The sequence below is a fragment of the Xiphophorus maculatus genome, chromosome 8 (genome assembly GCF_002775205.1).
Source record: "Xiphophorus maculatus strain JP 163 A chromosome 8, X_maculatus-5.0-male, whole genome shotgun sequence".
Taxonomy (NCBI): Eukaryota; Metazoa; Chordata; class Actinopteri; order Cyprinodontiformes; family Poeciliidae; genus Xiphophorus; species Xiphophorus maculatus.
Genome location: NC_036450.1, coordinates 13,029,962 through 13,055,067, shown reverse-complemented (window position 1 = coordinate 13,055,067; position 25,106 = coordinate 13,029,962). Strand labels below are relative to the sequence as shown.

Genomic DNA, 25,106 nt, shown 5'->3' with positions numbered 1-25,106 from the left:
CAGGGGACGAGATGTGGGTCAGTAGTCTGCCAACAAGCAGAGACTAAGATATTGTGCAGACTCCTCTTTTCCCTTTCCCTTTGACTGAGAAATGACTAATTATGACCTTGTAGAAGATTGCCGGTTAGCTGAGTGTGGATTCCACGTCGTCAGGAAAGCACTGATGAAGAAGAGGCTCCAGAGGAGGGTGGGCTTGTGGGAGATGGGTTTCTGGAAATATTGGAAAGTTCAGGTTATGTATCTGAGCAGGACCATATAAAAGGCAGACGTATTAAGACTCATTCTTGAAAATAAATTATGTTCAGTGCCTAGCAAAACGTTTCCTACCCTCTTAGCTTTTCAGATTTTGTCTTGCTACAACCTCAATTGGGAATAATTTAAACTTTCGCCCGAGTTTCGAGTATTTTGGAGCCTCTAACAGGTTCTTGTCTGAAATTGCCCTGTATTTATCTCCACCTACCTTCCTACTAATTCTCACCAGCTGACTCAGTTTATACACGAAATCCCAACTGTTAAGATTTAAAGTGCTGTGTAAATAATATTCAACCGCCACAACAACAATAAACAATTTAAAATGAGAAAATAAAACAAATGCTGACTGTGCGTAAGCTGCTAAGAAGGAAACTACAACAGTCACCAAAAATGGATGTGATATTCTGTAATTTAATTAAAGCACATATAGGTCTGGACATATGGCTGAGAAACTTATCAGAAGAAGCATTTCATGTCACTCAATATTGATAATTATTGATTAGAGGGTTTTTTGTCTTAAATACCTGAAATACTCCCTAACCGGTGATGTGACCTTTCCTGTTTTATCCAGTTTCCTTTAGATGTAGAAAACTAATTCCATTTTAGCATTACGTTCTCCTTTCAATTGTTGACCGGAAGTGAAAATAGGCATACACGTTTGTTTCCTCTTGCAAGATGGGATTTTCTTTCCTCCATATATATAGATTTTTTTTTTTTTTTTTTTTACAATTATGCGGGTGTGACTCTTCCTCGTCGCTGAATGGGGTGTGGTTCTTTTTCTGCTAAATCAGTTTTCTTTTTTAGCGAGTCAGATCACCAGTTAAATACACAGGTGGCTAAATAGACCTCTAAGGTCAACCCCTTGATTGCATTTTAGAGGTTTATCAACAAAATACCATGACATTTTAGAAGTGTCATTTGTTGCGGTGCAACTGGTGTGAGCCGGTGTGTCATTGTGTTCAGGCTTTTTCAGAGGGATTTGAAAAGCTCATGAAAGAAAAGCATCAGTCTTTTAGACTGAAAAATAAACTTAATTGCCCAGACTTATGATGGAGCTACAGTGATTAGCGGCACATCCTCCAGTTTGCGGGCTGAGGGGAGCCTTTCCCCATCACTGCTGCAAAGCATATCACTTAATGTAGGCTACTTTGTATTATCTGTAATTTGTGAATTTTTGATGTGAAAAACTTATATTGTTTTATATGTAATTTATGTTTCATAATACTAACACAATTTCTTCCAAATTTTCTAAGTCAAAATAGCTTTTATATTTATGTGAGTTTATTATAAATACATATTGAAAGCTATCACACATAGTCGTTTATATTTGTGTTAATGTTCAGTCTATTCTTAAAGTCTGAGTCAGTTATACTTGAGAGTATGGCTGTCTAACCACTGTCTCGTTTTCGTTTTTTCTTTATTTTTTCGTAGTTTTTTTTTTTTTTATTCCAGTCGTATGTGCGCTTCATATTTTTTTAAAGATGTCCCGCTATTTGCTTGGTGCCTGTCGGCGCTTGTTTCACAGCGAATGAGCTGTCACGGGGCCCACTTTCACTTACAGGGGTATCGTGAGTAAGCCAGTCATGTCGGTGGGCTCAGTGTTTCTTATGGTCGTTGCATTTTGGCCACTTCAGGAAAGCCGTGGAGGAACCTCTCTGTTAGGGGTTCCTTCTGAGGAATCCACTCGTCAGGCTTTATGACGGGCTTTGCTGGTTTGTTTTCATTAGTTTCGCTGTATTATCCACTGAGATCAACACCTCCGTCCTCGGGGCCCCACTTTTTGCTCGGGGCCCTAAGTAATTGAATTTTTGCAACTACCAATAGTGAGGGCTCTGTTTATTTGTAAGAAAATTGAAGCCATGCAGCCTTTCCCTTCCACGTAATCGTGCACTATTTTGTGTTGATCTATATCACAGACAATTTCAATATATACTACGAGTCTGTAGTTGTAAGAAAACAAAACGGGAAAAGGTTCGTTTGAATATATTTTTGCAAGGCACAGTAATATTAGACTTGATTTCACTCTTTTCTGTTTTACTGCTTGTTACCAACGCTCATTTGGCATCCTGTACAAAAATCAGATTGCGCAATTTTGGTTGGTAATGATCACACGTCACTGTCGTTACTAGAGCAGCAGCAGACTTGAATAACAAGATCCTAAACTCCTCCAAATGCTGAACTCCTCCTCCTCATAATCATCATCATCTTATGCATCTCCAGGCTGCAGAAAAGCGATATGAGGTCACAAGGAAACACTAAAATTTAGCTTTTCACTTTCTCTGCTCTTTGAACGTTTCCTTTCGACTGAGACATGAAGACTGCTGCTCAAATTTAGGATTTTTGTTCCTTATAATAGCATTCTGTCCATATTTGACATATTTCATTAAATCTATAATGGGAGGGCGCGTGTTTGGCGCATTTGGCACTTTTTACGCATGCTTCTGTTTATTTGTTGTGCTCCTGCAAATTGCTAGCTCCCAGAGAAACCCGGGAGCGCAACCAAGAAATGACCATAGAGGAGCTTTTCGGCAGACGCTGCAGTGGTCTCACAACGGGAAGGTTTTCAGTCTTTTAAGCCAAGGCTCGGAGTACGTGCCGCCGAAGCGCAGGGGCGCAGCGCAAGAACAAGAGCAGGCGCGACCTGTCACCATCATCCGGGATGCGGACGTGAGACATCAGGAAGCCCGGAGTCAGCCACAGCAGCAGCAGCACCAGCCGCCCCGCAGCCTCCTTACGCTTGTGAGAGGGCAAGAACATCGGGAGCATCTTCACCGGGAACGACCCGCGGAGAGCACCGGGGCGCAGGGGAACCGCACCGTCAACGACACCCGAGATGTCAATGTCAGCCCGCCTCTACCCAGAGCCAGTGACATGATGGTCGGTGATGATCCGTACGATCCTTACAAGTCCATCGACTTTGACAATCCATATTACAACCATTATGATGTTTACGAGAGACCAAGACCGAGGTCAAGACCCGGATATGGTACAAGGTATCATCAGTATGGTAAGAATGAAGAAGGCGCTCTTCACGCATGAATAAATGTGTGGATGCTTGGCAGAAGAGGGTGTTTGTAATGACCGTCAGCACAGCATCTGTTCATCAAACGTGTCTCCACCTTTATTCACTGAAAAAACAAAAACAATTTGACCAATGAAATGAGTCCAGCAATTGGATTTATTTTAGTAGATTTGTTAAAGTATAAACTATGTACTAATTAACAGGTAAAATACAGTCAATTCCGTTAAATTTTTCCTCTCAATTATTTACAACTAATGGCTAATGTACCTATCTGCTTTGTCTTCACATCAAACAAAGAAATACATCCCAAGACCTGTTTTCGATCCGGACATAAAAATTAGTGAAATAATAAAAAATAAAAAAAATCTAAATCTTTTCTAACATGGTCGGTAGAAACTTTTGTTTGACCACAGCTAGTATGTGGTGTTCATTGCTCATGACTTTTAGCTAGATTTTAACAAAATAGCATTTATATAAATGCAAATAAAATGTACAGTTCATTGGTAAATGCTACTCTGGGGTTCTAGAGTTTGGCTTTAGCATTAGCACTATAACAACAGGCTGGATAGAAACTTTTTAAATCTGTTCATACAAGAAGGTGGAAGGGGAATTTTTTCCATGTCAACCACAGTTAAGTTGTGGTATTCATTGGCAACAATAGCTGCAGGGTTGAAAAGCTCAGCTAAGGTCCGACTTTAAAGTTAGCACTGTCACTAAATTACTTAAAAACTTTGTGTAAATTTAAAAAATTGAAAACATGAAATGTAAATATTGTTTCACAGACAACTACAGCTAAGATGCGTTGTTCCAAGGTATTAGCAAGTGAGGCTTGCTAATAATATCCAGCTTTATTTCAAGCTAAAGCTGGATGCAAACTTTTTAAGTCTATTAAAACAAAGTGGCTTCTTAAAAATCTCCTAGAAAACAGAAGTTAGAAAGTGGCTCAAAGTTTAGAAGCTCATCTTACAAGTTTGATTATAGCATTGTCGCTAAGCTAGTTACAACACAGAAACTTTTTCAGCCACAAATTTTATGCTAATTCTTAGCTGTCACTAAGGTTAAATATAATTATTCATAATACAGCCAATATAAACATATCAGGTATTCCCTGCTAACAACAAATATATCAAATGACTGAACCAAAAGATTCAGTGTCATTATAATCTAAATGTTTAGATAGCATTTGTTACCGATATGTTTGTTTTTAAGATTTACCTCATTTTGATAGTAGGTAAGATCCTCATTTAAAAAGTAAGAAATTTTAAGGACAAAGGTGTAGCACCCTCAATTTTTTTTTTCATTTTTCAAGCCGGCATTAACCCACCATCAACTGGATCTACGTATGTTATTGATCAATCATTTTAATCTATTTTCATATTGTGTTGTAGGTCTTCCTGATCTTGTGCCAGATCCATACTACATTCAAGCCTCTGCTTATGTCCAAAGAGCACCGATGTACAACCTGAGATGTGCAGCTGAGGAAAACTGTTTGTCAAGGTACTGGGACTCATGTATGAGGAGAAAAAAAAAAGTAAGGGTGGGAGTTGTAGCCTTGTCTGAGTGTGAATCAGGGAGCTCTGAGCCATAACAACCACCTAAGTGTTTGTAAGGAAGGACTGCCCAGCTGAAGCGATGAGATGAGTTAAAATTAAGTGATTCCTGCAGCTGATGGTGGAGAAAGGGGGTGGAGTTGGTGGATTTCTGTAAAAGTTTAATCATAGCCTGTCCTCAGGGAGAAAGCCTGAATGGTAAACACATTATCGAGGACTAACCCAAACAACCGAGCGCCTCTGAAGGATTTTTTCCACCCTGCATTTATACACACACACACATCCACCCTTTCACACACACCTTGGCAGACTTGGTTTCAGTTTGGACCCTGAAAGTCTGCTCCACTCCGAGGAAGAGATGAAGCAGGGAAAACATCAGTGGTGATGTCACCGTCTACATAAGAAGGTATTTTCTGTCCCTTCAATCACATCTGTTTTCTTTGCTCTATGCCTGCAGCTCAGCCTATCGAGCGAGAGACTACGACACCAGAGTGCTGCTGAGGTTTCCTCAGAAAGTCAAGAACCAAGGCACAGCTGACTTCCTGCCCAGCAGGCCACGCTACTCCTGGGAGTGGCACAGCTGCCACCAGTGAGTAGAAAGTTTACGTCCACGCTGTCCACCTCATCATCACACAGACATTTGATAATTTTAAAAAAAAAATTCTCCTCCAGTTTGGGTGGACTTTGGTTTTGCTGCTTTTTTTCTGTCTTTGTGAGTCAGCTTGTAAACTGTTCCCACCCCCTATTGTGCTCTCTCACTTCATAAATCTGCTTATTTTAACCAAATGGAAAACTGACAGAATTTTAAAAAGTTTGTGAAGGTCATTAAAAATTCAATGTGGTCAAACAAACACAATCCTGTTATGTATTAAATACTAAACACAGTTTTTTTTAGATTCCTTGGATGTTTTTAATTTATACAGCTTTTTTTTACACATAATGACCAATGAAACTGCCTTTACTCCATGACTCAAAATCACTTATCAGAATTTGTTGCCTACTTATATGTAGATAAGTAGGCAACATGGGATTTAACAAAAGTCATCATGTTGCAGAGGGTGAATCAAACTATGACTATTCTTTGCACTGAGTCACAGTATTCTTTTAGACAAATCTTCTTAATCGGAGTTATTAAAAAAATTCTGACTGTTCTTTACTATTTAAACCCAGTGGAGCCTGAATTCACTTACAATCATATAAAAACAAATTATTTACATTCTGCTATCAAAGTGATTCTAAGTTAAGTAAATATTGGTAACATTAACATCATACAAAAGGTGTTTAGTATGAAAATCAGCTAAACTGGGGTTTATTGCCCATAACTCTGAACACTAGAATGTTGCAAAGTTCCTCCATTATGATCCTTGTTTGTGTTAAATGTGCATCAATAGGAATTGATGGTATGAATACACCATGTTGACTGCGTAGTACTTTGATTCAATTTTATGACAAAAGTATATCAGAGGTTATTGAAACACAGAAAGAATACTTTCACAGTATATGCCGATGACTACATTTTCTTTTTGTTATTATGGTAAACCACAGCAACTTTGACATTTTTTGGCTGCGTTCATACTGCAGCCTGAAGTGACCCAATTCCGATTTTCTTTTGCCATAATGCGACTTGTATCCGATCTATTCATGACAGTCTGAACAGCACAGCCGGATTCTTTTGGAATTTGACTCATATCCGATACGTAGCCGATTCAAATGCGATCAAACGTCCAGGTCGAATTCATCCAAACTGAACGTCAGTTCGGATGAATCCGAATAGTGACAAATGTCACTATTCTGTGTCCTGATACGCACAAGCGGCAAGAAAAACAACAACTATGACGGACTATAGGACTATAATGAGGATTAAGTTGTTAATATGCTGCTCCGGCCGGCAACAACTTCAAATGTGCAAGCTATGCCCTACCGTTAGCATCCATGTTTACTTCCGCAAACGCTGAGCACTTCTTCTTTTGATGGCGGTTGGCAGAACACTGAGAACGCTGACGCTATTGCGCCCTCTACTGCGCATGCGGGATACTTTCAGGTCGTTTGCCCGTTCACACTGCAGAACACATACTATTTGGCAGTGTGAACGACCACGGCAAAAAAAAAAAAAAAAAAATCCGAATTGACTAAAAATCGGAATTGGATCACTTCAAACTGCAGTGTGAACGCAGCCTTATAGTCTATTTATTAACAAACTAAGCTGCTAAAGTAGGATTTTCTGTTTTGTTTTGACAGAAAGAGAATCTAGCTCTCCTTATTTTTTTACGAGATGAGGTTAATAAACTTACAGAACCAGAGTGTTTGATTCATGATCAACAGAAAAGATTTATGTGGATAGATAAAATAAAATGTAGAGATTAATGGTTCCACAGCGGAACCTGCTGAGCTTTCAGATCTTTCACTGGGATTACTGTAAAAGTCCTACTTCAGTTTCTCCTGAAATTACCTCACTCCATAGTTATGCTGTGAGGTGAGAGGTCGACTGGGCTGCTTCCCGATATGGAGCCCTTTTGGGCACGATTCAACAAACTCTTGATGTGGTCTGTATAGATTTTTTGTCAGTGTTTTGAAAGTCAAGTGCAGTTAGAGGCCAGACTGTTTTCCTAAGAGACAGCAGAGTTAAACCAGATGTTGTTCTGCACAAGGTCACATAACTGTGTATATTGAAAACTGAATTATCACCTGTGACGTTGGGAAATTTATACATGGTGTCCAGTGGTTGCAGAAAGAGTTTATTCTCTGACCTGTGTGTTTTGCTGATGATCGACAGGCACTACCACAGCATGGACGAGTTCAGCCACTATGAACTGCTGGACTCCTCTACTCAGCGGTCGGTGGCAGAGGGCCACAAGGCTAGCTTCTGCTTGGAAGACACCTCCTGTGACTATGGATACTACCGGAGATATGCCTGCACGTCACACACACAGGTCTCAAAATAAGCTCCAGGTTTTTTTTATGAATGCATATTTAAACATAAAACAAAACTGTGACACTTATGAGTGTTTCCAGAAACCATGCTTTGCTCATTTAAAAGTCTATACATCCATTTTAGTGGGTTAAATATGTTAAAATAACAAGTTTGTCCTGTCACTTTTGTCTGTTAATGAGATATCATTTCATTAGAAGTCTTTCTGCTCTATCAAGTTTTTACGTTGATGAAGTGTCAACCTTTAACTTACAAGAATCTTGTATTTTATGTAACTTCTCCAAGTCTTGGGTTCTCTGAGATTCGTTCCAATGAAACAGATAAAAAGGAAGCTACCTCAGTAAATACAGTCTCTTTCTTTATGAGAATATATTTTAAAGGGTGAAAAATACTTGGATTAAAACCGAGATTTTACAGCTGAACACTACACCGGTGCACCAGCATCATGGTTCAGATGATGAGTTTAATTAAACATTTTAAAAATGTAAAAATTACGTATAATCTCAACTTTAATAACATCCCTATACAATAACAAAGGTGCTGAGAAAGAAGTTTTGGCCTCTCTGCTTACATGAGTATAAACAACTTTTGTACTGTGTTCCCTATTTCATGATTCATTATTCGATTTAAACTCAAATAATTTAGAAACTTAGATTGCTTTGTAATCATTGTTCTTTTAGGAACAATAAAGCAGTGACATACTTTAGAATAGCTAAAAATGACCTTTAGCATTAATCATGTGAAAGATCTGCACATGATTTTACACATTTATCATATTATTGTTAAATGTGGATACTGTTTGATGTGCAGGGTCTGAGCCCAGGATGTTATGACACCTACAACGCAGACATCGATTGTCAGTGGATCGACATCACAGATGTGCAACCTGGACAATATACCCTCAAGGTTTGTGCCTGACAGGCTATCTTTGCCTTTGAAGCGCATTCCTTTGTAGAATCGCCAGTTAATGATGTCGTTGATACGTCTTTGTTTCGTGCGGTTTGTTGTGCACAGATCAGTGTAAATCCTTCCTATCAAGTTGAAGAATCGGACTACTCCAACAACATTGTGCGGTGTGACGTACGTTACACCGGCAACTATGCCTATGTATCCGGGTGCCACATGTCGCCGTAAGTACCATGAATGAAGTGACTGTTTTTATTTTAAGATTGTGTTGTCTATTAATTCACATGGTCCTTTTGTTTCTGGATTTTTCAGATATTAAGACACAGCAGTGATCCACTGATATTCAAGAAGTTTCCCCTGTGAAAGACTTTGACGAGTACAAAGATCAACAGGGGATGTGTGAAAGATGATAATATGTGACATACTTTCATTTTAGAATAAAAAATTTAGAAAAAAAATAAACATAACCATCAGCTATTATGACACAAGATTACATTGAATCCTCTTTGCTTTATGAGGAAAAAACACCTCTGTTATACTTTTTTCCCTCTCTTGTATCCCCTATGCCTTTATTGTAAGACACTTAAATAAATCTGTTATATTTAACAGCTTAAAGAAGAGATTAAAACAACACAATGTCCTTCAGTGCTTAGTCATTGTATCTTCTTCTCTGTTTTTGTTTTTTCTCTTCAGGGGTTGCCACATTGAATCTGCCTCCATTTAGTCCCTTACTCAATATATCAAAAAGTAAAAGCTAACTAAAATGAAAATGCATTTATTATATTTATATGCAGAAGAAAAATGTCTTTATTCTAAAGCTTTTGATGGAGCTTTCATAAATAAATTCGGCAGATATTGTCTCGAATGTTTTTTTTCAACCTTTTTTGCTCTGCTTTAATAAACTGCACGCAATCAAAAAGAAGAAAAAACAGATTAGTTTCTTCATGTGTTGGCAAATGTCCTGTGACTGCTGAGTGCAATAACAGTCAATGATTACTGAAAATGAAGCAATAGTTTTACAGGCTTTTCCTAATCAGTTTATCTACATAAACATTATTAATACTTTTATTATTTTTTTTATTATCTGTTATACATTTTATCACTAAATGACATTTTTCTATTACTATTGTTAGGTTTTTGATGCCATGCATCAAAAACTAATAATAGTTTTCTTAAAATAGTAACACTATTTTTACTATAGTGTTCTATTTTAAGATGTAAAGAATCGCTTAGATTTAAAGGGAACTATTACATACAAAAACATGTTACTTAGGTTCCTATTAGCAACATAAATAAAGGGTTTATCTATGTTGTTTATGTTATCTTTAAAAAATAAAAGAAAGAAAGATTTAGCAACGTAAAATTGCTAAAAAAAAATAAAATAAATATTGCTAAAGCGTCTGTAAGTAATTTAATAATTTCACTATATAAAGGAAAATTAAATAAAATACAATTTCTAGTAGTATTTTCCCCATCCAGGCTACAATCCATGTCATCCAGTCCATAAGGGGGCAGCACTGAGACATGCCTGAGTTTATTTGAATTCAGTGATTTTTATCACACTGACTGCAGTAAACCACCAGCAGTCAGTGTTTGGGTTAAATGCTTTCTGTGTGTCCGCGCTACAAGATCACATAGAACCCGAACAGAACCGTTTGGTCCGGCGGGAAAAAATGCACCCGATCCGACTGTCGATCCCGTCGTTCCGTTCGGAGAACAGCTCAGTGGAGAAAGGATTCACGGTAAGGTCAACGGAAACCTGCGTTCGTGTGTCTCCGTCCAAAAATCACCTTTAAACCTGATCGAGTCGCTTCGTAGACTGCAGACTGTGTCGCTCACACGCGATTGTTTTAATTTGTCTTTTTTTTTTAGCAGAACATCACCTCCTCACAGCTGAATTTATCACATTTTCTCTCTGTAAACATGTCAGTTTTCTCCGTTTAACTTTTGGCAGCGTTTACATTAAAGAGCCACTGCACTTTTAGACAGCTTGGCGATATCTAAGATCTTTATTTATTTCTTGTGAACAAATTTAAACCGTTTCACCTGAACTCATCACCAAAATTCAAAAATAAGTCAGAGAAATTCATTTTTTCAAACAGGTAGTCTAATTTTGGGACACTTCAAAGGGATGTTATTGACAATCTGGAGTTTAATTGTGCTCACTGAGACTTGTGTAAATAGATAAATTAAGTAAATACTATAATAGGAACCTCTGTAAAATATATTTTGCTTTTAATACATATTTTTATATAGTTCCCTTTAAATATAAATGATTCTTTACATCATATATTATGACAATTATAATGTATTCTGTCTCTTTACATATCCATGCAATGTATACTCTTATTAATATTCATAGAAAATACTATGCATTTAAAACTCTGGTCTGAACTTTGACTAGGCCACTCTGATACATAAAAATACATTGATCTAAACCAGGGTTGTGCAACCTGTGACTCTGGAAAGCTCTTATAAAACAAAATAACTCTTTTAAAATGAAAAACCTATTTGGAAAGCAATAAGAAAATGTGATTTAAGCAGTGCTAGCATCATATTTTTATTCAATATCTGCATTGAATACATACAAGGACACCAATGGTACAAAGCTTTTACAAGCAGTTTAGTTCTTTTTAATTTCAAACTATATGTTTTTTATATTTAAGTTTCTGTCCAGAGTTTTATCACCAGCTCCATTGTCACTCCAGAACGCGCTGTCATTGTGGTAGAAACAGAGACGTCTGCGTCGAGTTTTTTAGGGAACAAGCAGAGAGAGGGAAGTAGACGACGCGTTTGTTCAGGAATGCCAACAGTCATTTTGACAGATCAACCAAAAAAAATGGAGACAGATGTTTCCTTTCTGTTAGCTGCTAAATGATGACCAAATCAAATGTACCCTCCACAAGAGGAAATCACTGCTTTTTGTCTTTCCGTCAGGTCTTCAAAATCGACGTGCTGGTGAACGGCAGACTGCACAGTGTTGAGAAACGCTACAGTGAATTCCACGCTTTGCACAAAATGGTGAGACCCAAGTTTCTCTACATGACTGTGTGTGTTTTTTATTTTGTGGGGAGGTTTTTGTGCTCAGATATGTAACCATAATATCAGAAAAATATATGTATATATAAATGTGTGTTTGCTTCCACATTCAAAGGTGATGCTATCCATTTCAACAACTAAAATTAAATCTCAAACCTTCTTCTTGGCAGTATTATGGTCTGTCTTCATTAAATGTGCACATTTTTATCGCCTGACCTTTAAGCTCTCGCTTGTTTTAACAGCCTCATTGTTGCTTTAACAGCCTCATTCTTGTTTTAGCTGCCTTAATTGTCTTATTAAATAGTCTTTTATCTCTCTCTTATATTTTTTATTGCATCATTATTATGCATTTTATTTCTTTTAGTTGCATCTTAGTTTTAAAGCAACTTGTGCAGCATGAAATGTTGGTAATGTGCAATTTCTTTTGCAACCGCCTGTAACAAACGGCTTCACAGTGCAGTCAAAACTCTGACCCCTTCCTCTGTACTGTTATATTTATTTATGTTAATCAGTTCTTGAGTGCCAAAATCTTGCATATTTAAGATGTGCAACTCCACTGATTTGAGTGAATGAATAAATTTGCATAATCTGACGACGTGCAGAAGCATCGTGATAAATTATAATATTATTGAACAGTTTGTGATTTACTAAGTGAAACATGTTAGATGAATTCACTACACAAATGTGTGCTTTATTTAATTATAATAATCAATCAACTTGTGGGCTGTTCTGGGCAATTAAATTAAACAAATTAACAGAATGATGTGTTTTGTGTATGTATATATATATATATATAAAAAACACTTGAAAGGAGAGAAACCGCAGCAGCAAGCCAGGTGATGTGACAGAAATTTATTACTTGAATATTTTTCACGTTTTCTGAAGAAAATAGTGGAGCACACATTGTTAAACTTGTCTGCCATGACATCCAAGAACTGAAAACTCAATAAATTCCTTTTTAAAATGTGTTTTATACTTTTGAAGCTCCAAACAACCCAGGAGTTGCCTTGACTCCCAATCACGACATACGGTCTACTTTCCCCCAGAATGTTACATTTCGTTTAACTTTTTGTATGTAATACATTGATAAACAGTCATTTTAACACACCTAAGGTGTTACAGAGATTTTCTTTAAGTAATTTTATAATAAAGCACGACCTAGATAGAAGATTTAAAGCTGAATTCAAAAATCTAGCACAATTCTAAGATTATTACAACTATAAAATGCAAAAAGAAATAATAATAATTTAACAATTTGAATCGTTTCAGCTGAAAAAAAGCATAAAACCTCCTGAAATCCCTTCGAAGCATGTCAGAAACTGGGTCCCTAAAGTTCTGGAGCAGAGGAGGCACGGCCTGGAGCTCTACCTGCAGGTAGAGTGGTTGTTTTTTCTGTCTGCTGTCCTAACTCATTGAGCAACTTTGTTTCTGCATCCTGGTGTGGTGTGCTCACAAAAATGTCCTTTTTTTTTGTTGTTGTTTTTTTTTTTGTCAGACTGTAATTATGGAAAATGAGGTCCTCCCAAAGATATTCCTGGATTTCCTCAACGTCCGCCATTTTCCTTCAGTGCCAAAAACAGAAAGCTGTGGGTGAGTTGGAACTGCAGCTTGGCTTCAGTATAGAAAAATAAAGCAATTTGTGGCAGTTTTTGTTGTGGGAGAGTTTTGTTCCCAGACTCTTGAACGACTATGCGGTCTGACTTCTCTTTCTTTCATGCTTTTCAGCTCCTTTGACACAGAATCAATGGAATCAAGGTGAGTCATTTTGAGTTTCCTCCTTTCGCATAAATCAGTAGGTCATGTGCTCGTGTTGTTTTTAACCCACATAGTGCGTCAGGCAGCGTGTTGAATTTTACCCGCTCAAGTCTCTTTTTTCTTTTACTCTTTTTCAGTAAACTGTCTCATCAGCCAGTGGTGGTTTATCTCAGAGATCCATACCTGCTTCCTTCTGCACTCGGTACGCTCACATGACACGATGACCCACATTTATTCACAGTATTGAGAAAAGTATTTTTCCTTACACAGATCTCTTCTACTTTTGTTTTGTTTTTTCTCAGTGAAATGTTTCAAATCATAAAAAAATAAGGATTTGATTCACGAAAGGAAACATGTTCTCTAAAATTAGTCTAAAAATCACATCAACCAGATGCTTCAAAGCAACATTTATAGAATTATAGGCCTCAGTTAAAGTCGGTGTTTATGATTCATGAAAAAAGAAAGGCGGAGGGCAAAAATGGCTACTATGGGGGAGTTCCAAGGAAAAACCCCCACTGCTGACAGAAAACAAGAGGTTTTGTCTTACGTACACCAACAACCATCTTGATGATCTTTGAGTAAATACGCCATGGATTTAAGAGGCAAAACAGGAATATTTTAGGCGTGTCCGTCTCATTTTATATAACATTATTTCAGAAAAAGAGCATCAAGTTGAACATGGTGTTCAATGGATTCGTCTGAACCGTGTATTTACTTGTATATTTTTGTATTTATATATAGAGAGACCACTTAAAATTATGAGTTTCTCTGATTTTACTTTTTATAGGTGTATGTTTGAGTAAAATGAACATTGTTCTTTAATTCTATGAACTTCTGACATGTCTCCGAAATTCCAAGCAAAAATTTTTTATTTATTTGCGGAAAATGACAAATGGTCAAAAATAATGAAAAAGCTTCAAGCAATGCAAAGAAAACACGTTTATATTCATTTAGAAACAACAACACTAATTTTTTAACTCATGAAGAGATCAGAAATCAATATTTGGTGGAATAATCATGACGTTTTCAATGGGGTTCAGTGCAGTGGAATTAAAAAGCACAATTGTAAGGGGGTAAACACCCCAGAATAAGAAGGCATTCAATTGAATGTATAGACAAAAGCTGTGAAATTATATGTGCATTTTTTTTTCTGACCTTGCAATTTTTTTCCTTATTAGATACCTTTTCCAACGTTGTGATTGAAGGCGTGGTGGACGGCGTTTTCTACCCAGATTTTCAGCCGAGGTAGAGCCGCCGAGAGGACAATGACGCGCAGGCCGACAATTACACCGATGCGTCTCACCAGCTTCGTTGTGCACCAGGAAGAACGTATAAGAACATGATTTGAGCCTCTTTTTTACTCACAGACATACATCAAAAACTCATAACTCTTCTACTTTTTTTTTAACTAAAATGGATTGCTGGTCTCTGGATAATTCACTACATTTTATGCATTAACACTAACTTATGTTTTGCTACATATTCCATCTGATTTTCACTTTAAAACTCAATTTTAAAATGTAAATTATACGAGAAATAGTCTGACAAGCCCATTTAAATAGCTTGGAAAAAGGTGAACATTCTCAGTAGTTCTAGAGGTAGATATTGGAATAATAATAAAGATAGGCTGGAAATGTTAGTGAATGTGTCGTATCTTGAAGATAATGGGTTGAACAAAACCTTTGATGCATTTCTTTTTGTCATGAAGGAGCCAGTCGACAGCGAACGACAGGAATAATGTAGCTGTGGCTTCATTCTGGTTACACTGACGCATTTAAACACTTTTTGAAATGATGTGGATCCTTATTTGTAGTTTTTTGATCAATTTTTTCTCAGATGCCGAATAATCTGCTCCGTTCCAAGCAGTTGTGAGCTTGAGACTTTTAAAGAAGCACGCAGTTTGAAACCAAAACTGCAAGAGCTTTCGTTGTGTGACGTAGTTTGAGTAAATCAAAAACTGCCTTTAATTAGAAATGACCATTATACCAGCTGTGTGAAATAAATAGTTTATGACTCATTACGTTACATGGAGCCAGTTACATAAAAATCCCTTATTAAATATTGACACTCCTGGTAAAATGTGTAAAAAGCCTTAAATTGTTTTTGTGGGGAGTTGTTAATCCTGGTGTGCTGCTATTCACTCCAGTTTTATAAACTCTTTAGCTTTTTCTCCAACTTTAGAAATATTGAGTTTAGTTGAAAACACACATTTGTCTTGTGCCATAATTACCATTTAAAATTTCCTTCAAACTCTGATTAACTTAAAAATTGTTAATAAAAAATGCTTCAATTACATTATCTTTACACTTAAATGTACTTATAAACATGAGTATATTTTTTAAAAAGATCTTCACGTTTCCCAGGTGTATAACTGCTTAAATGTTTTTAGCCTCTGCTGTTTTCATGCAGGATTTATTGAACCTTGATGGTCCCAAACCTGCTTGGCCTCAATTTCGATTAGGCAGAAGTTTCCACTTTTTAATCAGATCCATCAAATTAAACTAAAGAATCGTGTGTTTGTTTTCTGTTACAAATTTTTATGTGAACTATATTAAGACTTATTTATTGTGAAAGGAAAACTGCCTATAGAGATGGTCACTTGAATATTTGGTTACAGATTTTTTTTTTTGGTAAGTGATCTATGCAAAACTATTTCAGCTCAAAAACTAGTTTTGAGCCGTTTCTGTGAAGATGCTTCTGTACGAACTCTGTCCTGGCAGCTGTGGGTTAAAGCACGATTTCCACAAAGAGATTCTTGTTTCTAAACAAACCCGATTCATTTTCTCTTTTTTTATTCCTCAAAGCCAGCATCTAACACTAACTCCTTTCATGATACATTAAAAAAGGGGAATATATCATTAATAGGCCAGTTGTGAAGGTATTAATTAAGTAGAGATATAAAGGGTGCTTTGTTTTAACATGTGCAATATAAAACCAGACAACTACTCACTGTTTTGCTGATTTTGACTAAATCTGTATCTCTGTTTGGATGATCGTCAATGATCAGTTGTTTAATTTTATTTTATTTTTTTCTTGGCTGGATTTTTATTTCTTAACACTGAAGCAAAAGTCTCTTTTAATTAGAAAACGGAAGTTAAATAAAATCATCCTCTAAAGATTCATGGTGAATATTTTTATGTATTTATTGTGTAACTGAGTGTAAGTATCATATCTGTGCCATAATGTCAAACTACAGTAAACGCTGAATCTACACTAATGAATGCTTTGTAATATACAAACACTAATAAAATTATGATTTACAAAGTTTTGTCAGACCTGGTTTTATTAAATAAACACATTTATCAATACAGTTTTTTTTGTTTTTTTTTAATGATTCCTTACAATTATTTTTACATTTGTCATCAAGTTTTCTTTTCCCTCTCACATTTTGGTAAAAACTCTAAAGAAAAAAAGGAGAATGTTCAAGCTGCTGAAACTTAAAGACATAATACGCATTCAGCCTCATGCTTCCCCATTTATAGTCTGATATGTTTATGAGTTAGTCTTCCAGCAGATTGTATTATAATGGCTTTGTGGCAGTGACATTATGAACACAAACATACAGAATTTTGGTTGTACTGGAACAGGTTCTGGAAGCTGAAATTTAAGAACAAAATATTACATTCGGCAATAACCTGAAATGCTAATTTCTTCAGAGTACTTTCATGGCCTGAGCGGAGAGGACCCCACTCGGTAACAGTCCAGCAGTAACAGATTTACAGGAATGTGTGATTCAGTACCCGGAGTTCATCCTTCTCATACTTTGTGTTTTGACAAGTTTTAAAGTTCTGCGTGACCAACTTCCTGTTTGAGCGTCTCGTCTGGCTCGGCTTCTGCTTCAGGTTCCTTCATGTTGGCAAAGGCTACTTCACTCCTCAGCTGCTCCACAGGAGGGAGACCTACCGCCAGGTTTCTTATTGCAATGGCTGTCATCAGAAATCTACCAGACAAAGGAGCAAGGTTGTTATTTCCTAGTGTTGCAATAACATTTTCATTAGGTCATTCAGCTGATCTCAAGATTTTAAAGTCAATTTGTTTCAAAAACATTCACCATCTAAACACGCTTGTATTTTGTGTTATCAGTTCAATTATTTCATTTGCCGTAATGGTTTAATTATGGCATTATATTAACCCTTTCATGCATAGTGGTCACTACAGTGGACAGCTATCTAAAAGCCATTTTCTTGTGCTTCCTGTGGATTTTTATGTTATAAATGCACACAGACCACTGAAGTGGACACTAATGCATCATAAAATATACCATCAACTACTGGCCATCAGCTGCAAATGCAAGAAATTATTTTTGTTAAATACAATATGGCCGACAGACAAAAAAGCATGAGAACCGACCCGGTCCCTCCTTCTACTGTAGACGACTCTTGCAAGTAAAAAATATATTGTGACATCAGATAACCCCTAAGGAACAATAATACTGATGTATTTTTCAAATAATAACTTTGTATTTGGACAAAATTACAATTGATCACATAAAAAAAAATTATTTTTACAAAAAAAAATTCCTACCTTTTTTTATGCCTTAAGAAAAAAAAATTCTGACACAAAGGATCATAATTCATGCATGAAAGGGTTAAAGTAATTAAGTCTGAGTTAATTGGAACTTGAATGTTTCATTACTTGAGATAATGAAACATCCAGCTTTTTATGTCGAGAAAACTGATTTTAAATTTCACTTTTTAAAAATATCAGGAAAGCAGAATCTCTATTGTCTCTTTTCCCACCTTAGCATTTCAAACAATTTATCCTGAGATAAAGAGGAGTTTGGTTGTTGCAACCATCCATTGTTTATATAGTTAGAAGAAAAACCCAAGCTTTCCTGCAGCAATTAGCTTTAAACAGTTTTTGTTTTCAAATGTTATTTTTTACTTTTTGAAAATCACGGAGAAGAATCTCCAAAAATAAGTGTTTCAAGTCTTATCCAGATTTGAAAAATACTTCTGTGTGTACTTTCCAAGAGTGTGTAGGAACAGTGTAAACAGAGAGCACGTACCCCCTCCGTATCGTGTAGTACTTTTTAACGGCAAAGCGATCCAGTCGCTCCAGCACTCCCGCCTCCCTGCGTTTCTTCACCTCCTTCATCCGACGCTGCCTCTTCAGGAACAGCTGCATGACGGGGTCGGTGGCGTTGACCTCCGCCTCTCCGTCGTCGTCTGCCGCCATGAGAGGCTGCAGCTCAGGAGGGAGAGGCTCAGTTTCTGCGCAGAGAGAGTCATTCATCAACATATGATGTGAATGGATTCAAGTAGCAACAGTTTGCGTCTCATTAATACAACATCTCTGTCCTCAAAGAAAGTACTGGGAACATAAGAAGCTTCAACAGATGAGATTCAAGTTTTAGCCTGAAAGAAAATTTGACATATCTTCCTCCAAATACTGCAATAAACTTGGTGTGTTCAAATGAAACTAATAGCAGTTTTATAGTATAATCCAAACTAATAGTTCTTGATGTTGATTCAATCATATGTACCAGATTTTTTATAGCTTGACATTTTCTTTTTACTGTGTATTTTTTGTGAGTTGTGTTTGTTGCTGCCTCTTGGCCTGCACTCCTTTTAAAAAGAGGATTTTAATCTCAATGGGTTTTTATCCTGGTAATATAAAGGATAATTTAAAGGTTAAATAAAACTAAAAATAGCAGCCTGGCCAGCTGGTTTTTACCAGGCTAGTTTTATAGCATCTTCTCATCCGAATTGTTTTCACCTGTTCCATTGCGAATGCGCTCTTGAAGCTCCTGCAGTTTGGTGAAGTTCTGCAGCAGCACTGCCTCTGTGGTGTTGACGTAGACATACATGTAGCAGGAAGGGCTCTCAGATATGGTGTACACTTTATGATAAGCCCCTGCCGGAACCTGCAAACACGTAAAGGAAAATAAAAATTTAGGAGAATCATACCAATATTGCTTTGTAATTATTTAGCCAGTATTATTTATACAAGTTTTCGTTCTTTCTCTTGTATTGCTACTCTTTTGCTTTTTCCGCAGTCCACCTGCCTCCTTTATGACATTTCGGATTGCATGTGCACATTTGGAAAACTTTCAGCAGCCTTGGAAGGTGAATCACTTAATTGGAGATTCTGTTTTCAGAAACTTGCACAGCAGGGTTTAGTTTTCTTTGCTAAAATTAGCTTGTAAAAGGACAGACGGGCAACACAAGCAGTCAGAAGAAGCTTGCTGCATTAGAACAACTTGCTCACGTGAAGAAATATGACAGTTATTTCCTAATTAAGAGGAAAATAGTCATTTTACCACACCCTCATTAACAGCCATTTACCCTTTTTGAACATTACACAGCGGATCCCTTTTGTAAATTAATGCTCTTATTTTATACTGTAGAATATAATACGACTTCATCCTGCACTTTTTCAATTTCAAACATGTATTTCCCAGTGCACAGCAGTTCCAATTTTTACTTGAGTTGAAAAGTATTTTGATCAATCATGTATAACTATTCCTACAAAATGTTTCAATCTTAATTTAATTGAATATTAGTGTCTGAAAACATTGTATTTGTTATTATCAAACTTCTGATGGCGATGCTGTGGAGCTGTACCTTTATCTGGTCACCAGGCTGCAGAGTGTGGTTCTTCTTCTCCTCCACTACCTCAACGTTCACCTGCCCTTGCAGCACATGGATGCTGGTGTTGCCCAGGTCTTCACTCACAAAGTTCTCCAAATGGAGACCTGAGCGGTAACAGAGATGGCAGTTAGATAATCAATACTTTACAACAAAAATTAGGACAAAGAAGAGAGCTTCAACCTGGAAAATCTGCAATGAAGACGATCTCAGTCTGATTGTCCAGACTTCCCTCAATCTCCTGGAACTTGGTCCTCCAGGGTGAGAGGTCAACCAGCAGGGGCATCAGCCACGGGTTTGGTTTGAAAGGCGACCACTCTGCCTTCACGATGTCCACGCGAGGATCAAAGATCCTTACAGAGGAGAACATGGCGAATTCAACCATCACACTTTTTCCACACTTCATCCAACATCTGACATCCAAATTCCCTCCTACCTTTGCTGGAAGCGCTCGTTGATCGACACCCAGATATCAAAGTAGATTTCAGGATGAGAGATGTTGTAGCGTGGGAGCAACCCGCTGAGACAGGTGGCGTACTGCTTCAGCATGTCTCCGTGATCTTTCCAGCGGCGACTCTGAGTAAACACCTGAAACACAGGCAGGATTATTCCAGAAAGCTGTTAAATAAACCTGTAGTTTAAAAAGTGATTTTTAGGTGTGATTACTTTACTATTGTGATTGACCTGCAGATTACAGTTTTTTTTCATCCTTTCTTAAGATTTTAACATCTCACAGAAAACAAAATGTGCTATGGATTCTCTAATAATTATTGTAGTTTGAGATCCAACATAAGTTAAAGGATATCACTATTTATGCATCAAAACAACATACCCCTAGCTCAGGAGTTTCATATAACTTTAAATATGTATCTTCTTCAATACACCTGAATCAAATAACTAGATTAGGTAGAGCTCTCTCTGACTGACTGAATGGTAATAGAACGATGTGCCATTACGTATTACAAGTGTCCCTTTATTGTCCACTTTTAAAACTCTTCTTAAAACATTTTTTTATCCCTTGGCCTTTCTTCATTTTTAGTGTTTTATTTTATTGTTTATTCCATATTTATAGTAGTAAAGTGGTAATACAGTTGTTTTATTCAGATGCTTTGGACCAGATTCACATGTAAACTTTGCAAGGCAGCATTTTGACACCTTTTCTCTCACCTTTTTCAGCAGTTTTATGGACCAAAATAGTGGAAGTTATTAGTTTTAAACAACTTATTGGATAGGGAAGGAATAGGGCTGAAAATAACATTTCTGATTTTTTTCATACCATTTTTTTTTACAAAATAATCTTGATTTCTTTTCTTGAAAAGAAATTACAAATGCCCAAAAATATTTTGTTTCAGTCATTCTTTTGGTGATCTGACCTGAATTCAAAGTCCAAGTAAACAGAAGCTGTGTAACACGCTTGTCAAACAAGACGGTAAGCTGTGAGCTGACATCACGCTGAGCTACGGAAACCCCAGAAGTGCATTTTTAAATTGGTAAAAATTCAGATTTTCCAAAAATAAAATCTTCAGAAACTGATCAAATTAATTTATTGCCCAGCCATGTAGAGAAGTAAAAAATAAATAAGTATTTGGTTAAATCCAATCTCTAGTGAAATGATCAACACAACTCTAAGTGCAAGCATGATTATTCTCCTCCCTCGCATGGTTTTGGTTTTCCTGGTATCTCACCCCTGGGTTCAGATATCCGATTTCCCCTGTTTTTCCATCTTTGTAGGTGATCTTCACGTGCTGATGGCTGCGGGAGTGGACCATCATGTCCCAGGAGTATCCATACAAACCATTAGTCCAGTTATTGTAACCCTGAGTCCAAAAAAAGAAGAACATTAGAACAATTTTATATTACACCCCCTGGTTGTACTTTATATCACATGCATGAAAGCGAACACCCATGTTTTCAGTTTATCAGAGACTGAATGATAAGGGTTCTCGTATTTCAAAGTTTTGACTATCCGAGCTGCTGTTTATAATGAAACAATGACTGTGTTTCACTATCAGGAGGTTTTAATAGGCTTTTGATCACTGGGAAAGCAAGCTGTCCACTCAGAAATGGAAATAAAACAATCTAAGAAATGAATGCAAGACACTGAGAAGACATACCTGTGTGATGAAGTGTGAATAAGGCATGAAAAACTGCTCAGCTATGTAAAGAATAGTAAAAACAGCTCCCAGCTTGTGCTTAAATCTCATTTTGGAAGTTTTTGCAGGATTTTGTGTAACTGGATGTTCGTTGCTGTGGATTTCAGGGTAAAGGCAGGAAGTGCTGGGCTGAATCTCCTCTGTGGTGAACGGCAGGACTCCGCTGAGCAAAGATGGGAAGCGCGCAAAGAATCTCCTTGGCCAATCAGCGTAGCAGAAGAGAGGACTTGTTGCCAACATTGTGTAGGAGAACATCCCTGAACAGGGTTAAAAATACAGGTAAATACACGTCAGTGGAGGAAACAAAGACTTTACAGCTGTCCTGAGAGTGAATGAAGCAGCACACTGACCGATGCTGAACAGCTGAGAGTTCATGCAGTGGAAATAAGATACGAAGAAAAACGCGAACGGCCGTGTGGCATCAAAAAACAGCAAATATCCGGCGGTGAGATCCAGAATTAGACCGCCTCCGTGCACCACCAGCAGACTCACTAACTCCACAGGAAGAATCACTCTGAAAAACAAAAACAACGTTGGTACAGCTCAGTAACATATATGGCATACACTGCCTCGCAAAAGCTTTTATACCTCGCCAGCATTTTCGCATATTAAGTGAAAGCAGTGTTTAATCAGTGTCAATATGAAAAATATTGAAAAATATTTTCTGTCATCTGTAATTTCTTTTAAAAATAAGAAGGCAAGATTAAAAAATAAATAAACATCGGAAATCGAATCTGGCATGAAAACAATTTGAGAATTTTAAGCCATATAGCCCAATTCTATTGTGATAAAAAACCACTGCATATTTGATTGTCAAATTATATAATTTATTAAGGACTAAGGCAAACCTACTTGAAAGGATCAAAGAGCCAGTGGTGTGCCAGGTAAGACATGGAATATCCCTCCACCCAGTCTGCGTCCAATTTTTTCACTCCAGCAATGAAATATACAATAAAGATCTTTGAAAAACAAGATCACAGGTCTCATTAAATCAGCTCAGATTGTCACAATGATTTTCACATAAAAATAGCTAAATAGCTGATGACTGAAGCAAACCTGTGTCCTCAGTAAGGTGTAATTCCACAGAGGGACATGAGCATTTCTTATGGAAGGTTTTCGTAATCCATCCAGCGACCTAAAGATACACATAAAAAAATCAACAAAAAAAAAACAACTGACGTGGAGAAAAGGATGCAGATTAATTCACACGCAGTCTAATAAAGCTTCAACCTCACCAGTATCTGTTGCCGTCCATGATGGCGAGCTGAAACCCAATGAGACCGTAGAGATACGAGTGATTGTTCCAGGCTGTTTTGTCCAGGAAGAAGATGTACCAGTATGTCGAGATGAACATGAGGCATGAGAGACGGTAGAAACAGCCCAGCATGATGCCCAGTGCACCTTTAATTAAAAATAAACACACAGTTTAGTTAAATTGAGCAGTTACCTGCTTTTTAAGGGGAACAGACTCAGGAGGTATTGAAAAGCTGCATATGCTGCAGAAATAGTAAATATAATGAGTATGTGTATTTGGTCTACTCTCTGCCAAGTTCTAAAATTATTCACAACTCACCTTAAAGTAAAAGAGTAGAAAAAGTAAGTACACCCTTTTTGTTTCTGCAGGATTTAAGAGAGGATAGTAGCAGGTGGGAGGTGTTTATGAAATGCACTTAATGAATAAGAACTTTAGCAGATGAGACCTTTTTATAAAAGCATAAGTTTTAGCAACATACAAGTATGCAAATTAAAAAAATAAAAGTAATAGAGAAGCAATTGTTGCCACTCATCAAACTGGGAAGGGATCGTAGGCCATTTTCAAACAACTTGGAGTGAATTATTCCATGGTAACAAATATTATTCAGATGTAAAAACAATCGAGAGGTGCTGATCTCACAGAGATCTTCCAGTAGAAATCTGCTCAGACTGAAGACTAGCCTCTCTTAATGGTAAGGTACCCACCGAGGAACATCACCAGATACACCACGTACATCCAATCCAGCGGGAGGGGCTCTAAGAAATTGAAAAGAGGAAATCGGCACACAGGGGCCCCATCCAGGTATTTGTAATCCAGGTGGCTGAGGCCCCTCTCCTGTGTGACGTCTATAGCCATAAGCAAACCTGGACAGAACACAAGTCGTGAATACAGACTATTCTTTGTAACAAGTTGAGATTTAAACAGCAGAGAGCATTGATTTATTCACCAAACATGCAGCGGAAGATGCCCAGAGATGCAGGGTCAGTGGGTCGGTTCAGAAGGGCCACCAGGTTCTCCCAGGAGCTCAGGTCCTCTTTCCTGAAGCCAAAGATTTCCTCCATTCTGCTTTTAGTCTGTGGTTTCACCGCTTTAGGAGCTGCATCCTTCTTAGCAGATTTTTTCTCTTTGTCGGTGCCAACAAAAGCACCTATAAGTTGAATAAAGGAGAATCAAGACGCAAAGTCATGGTTATTGTTTAAAGGCAAGTCTAAACAAGATCTGAATGGACTCATTGTGCTCTCTCTGTTCAATCAAAACAACCTGCCAGGTTCGTGTTCAGGGCTATATTTACACAAACATAGCTGGTGTTGAGATCCCAGCTTGTTAGGTGTTGCTCTAACTGGTAATTGGAGTGAAAACAACAACAAACAGCTCTGTCTGTCTCTCTCTCTCTCTCGCTCTCTTTCTAGCTGTTTGACAGTCAGTGCTAACAGTAACCTCACCTGCAGTAGCTTCTCTCGCCTCCATGTTTTGTTTTGGGTTTTTGTACGATTCTGTGTTAATCTGGTTCGGGATCAGGCATGAGTCTTTTCTCTGCTCTCCCTGTCCCAGGTGGAGGTATCCTACGAGAGGAATGTGGCGGACAAAGTTTACGTGTCACAGTACCACATACTCCCAGAAAGGAGCAGAAGAGGGGAGGAGAGAAGGAGGAGAAC

The 25,106-nt window shown here is 37.4% G+C and overlaps 3 protein-coding genes across 4 annotated transcripts; 2 read left to right on the top strand and 1 right to left on the bottom strand.

The window, feature by feature from the left end:
• The first annotated feature begins 2,432 nt into the window (after positions 1-2,432).
• On the top strand, positions 2,433-9,524 carry LOC102232659 (protein-lysine 6-oxidase-like). 2 transcript variants are annotated; one of them, XM_023337763.1, is made up of 7 exons: positions 2,435-3,259; positions 4,663-4,771; positions 5,282-5,413; positions 7,598-7,754; positions 8,564-8,659; positions 8,768-8,883; positions 8,972-9,524. In XM_023337763.1, the coding sequence occupies exons 1-7, from the start codon at positions 2,647-2,649 to the stop codon at positions 8,976-8,978; spliced, it is 1,230 nt and encodes a 409-aa protein (XP_023193531.1). In that variant the 5' UTR covers positions 2,435-2,646; the 3' UTR covers positions 8,979-9,524. The 2 variants fall into 2 exon arrangements, with proteins under 2 accessions (XP_014329163.1, XP_023193531.1); XM_014473677.2 differs by lacking the exon at positions 8,972-9,524 and having other exon boundaries at positions 2,433-3,259; positions 8,768-8,887.
• Positions 9,525-10,212: 688 nt separating this feature from the next.
• snx24 (sorting nexin 24) lies at positions 10,213-16,717 on the top strand. The gene is made up of 7 exons (XM_005811996.2): positions 10,213-10,401; positions 11,597-11,680; positions 12,968-13,072; positions 13,194-13,288; positions 13,424-13,453; positions 13,591-13,655; positions 14,632-16,717. The coding sequence occupies exons 1-7, from the start codon at positions 10,333-10,335 to the stop codon at positions 14,700-14,702; spliced, it is 519 nt and encodes a 172-aa protein (XP_005812053.1). The 5' UTR covers positions 10,213-10,332; the 3' UTR covers positions 14,703-16,717.
• A 69-nt stretch (positions 16,718-16,786) lies between these two features.
• Positions 16,787-25,106, bottom strand: ggcx (gamma-glutamyl carboxylase). Its single transcript, XM_023338508.1, has 15 exons — positions 24,894-25,106; positions 24,398-24,598; positions 24,156-24,314; positions 23,432-23,597; positions 23,253-23,331; positions 23,049-23,155; positions 22,547-22,710; positions 22,158-22,453; positions 21,729-21,860; positions 20,480-20,631; positions 20,227-20,396; positions 20,020-20,150; positions 19,172-19,319; positions 18,462-18,666; positions 16,787-17,393 (listed from the first exon to the last, which is right to left on the bottom strand). The coding sequence occupies exons 1-15, from the start codon at positions 24,916-24,918 to the stop codon at positions 17,234-17,236; spliced, it is 2,295 nt and encodes a 764-aa protein (XP_023194276.1). The 5' UTR covers positions 24,919-25,106; the 3' UTR covers positions 16,787-17,233.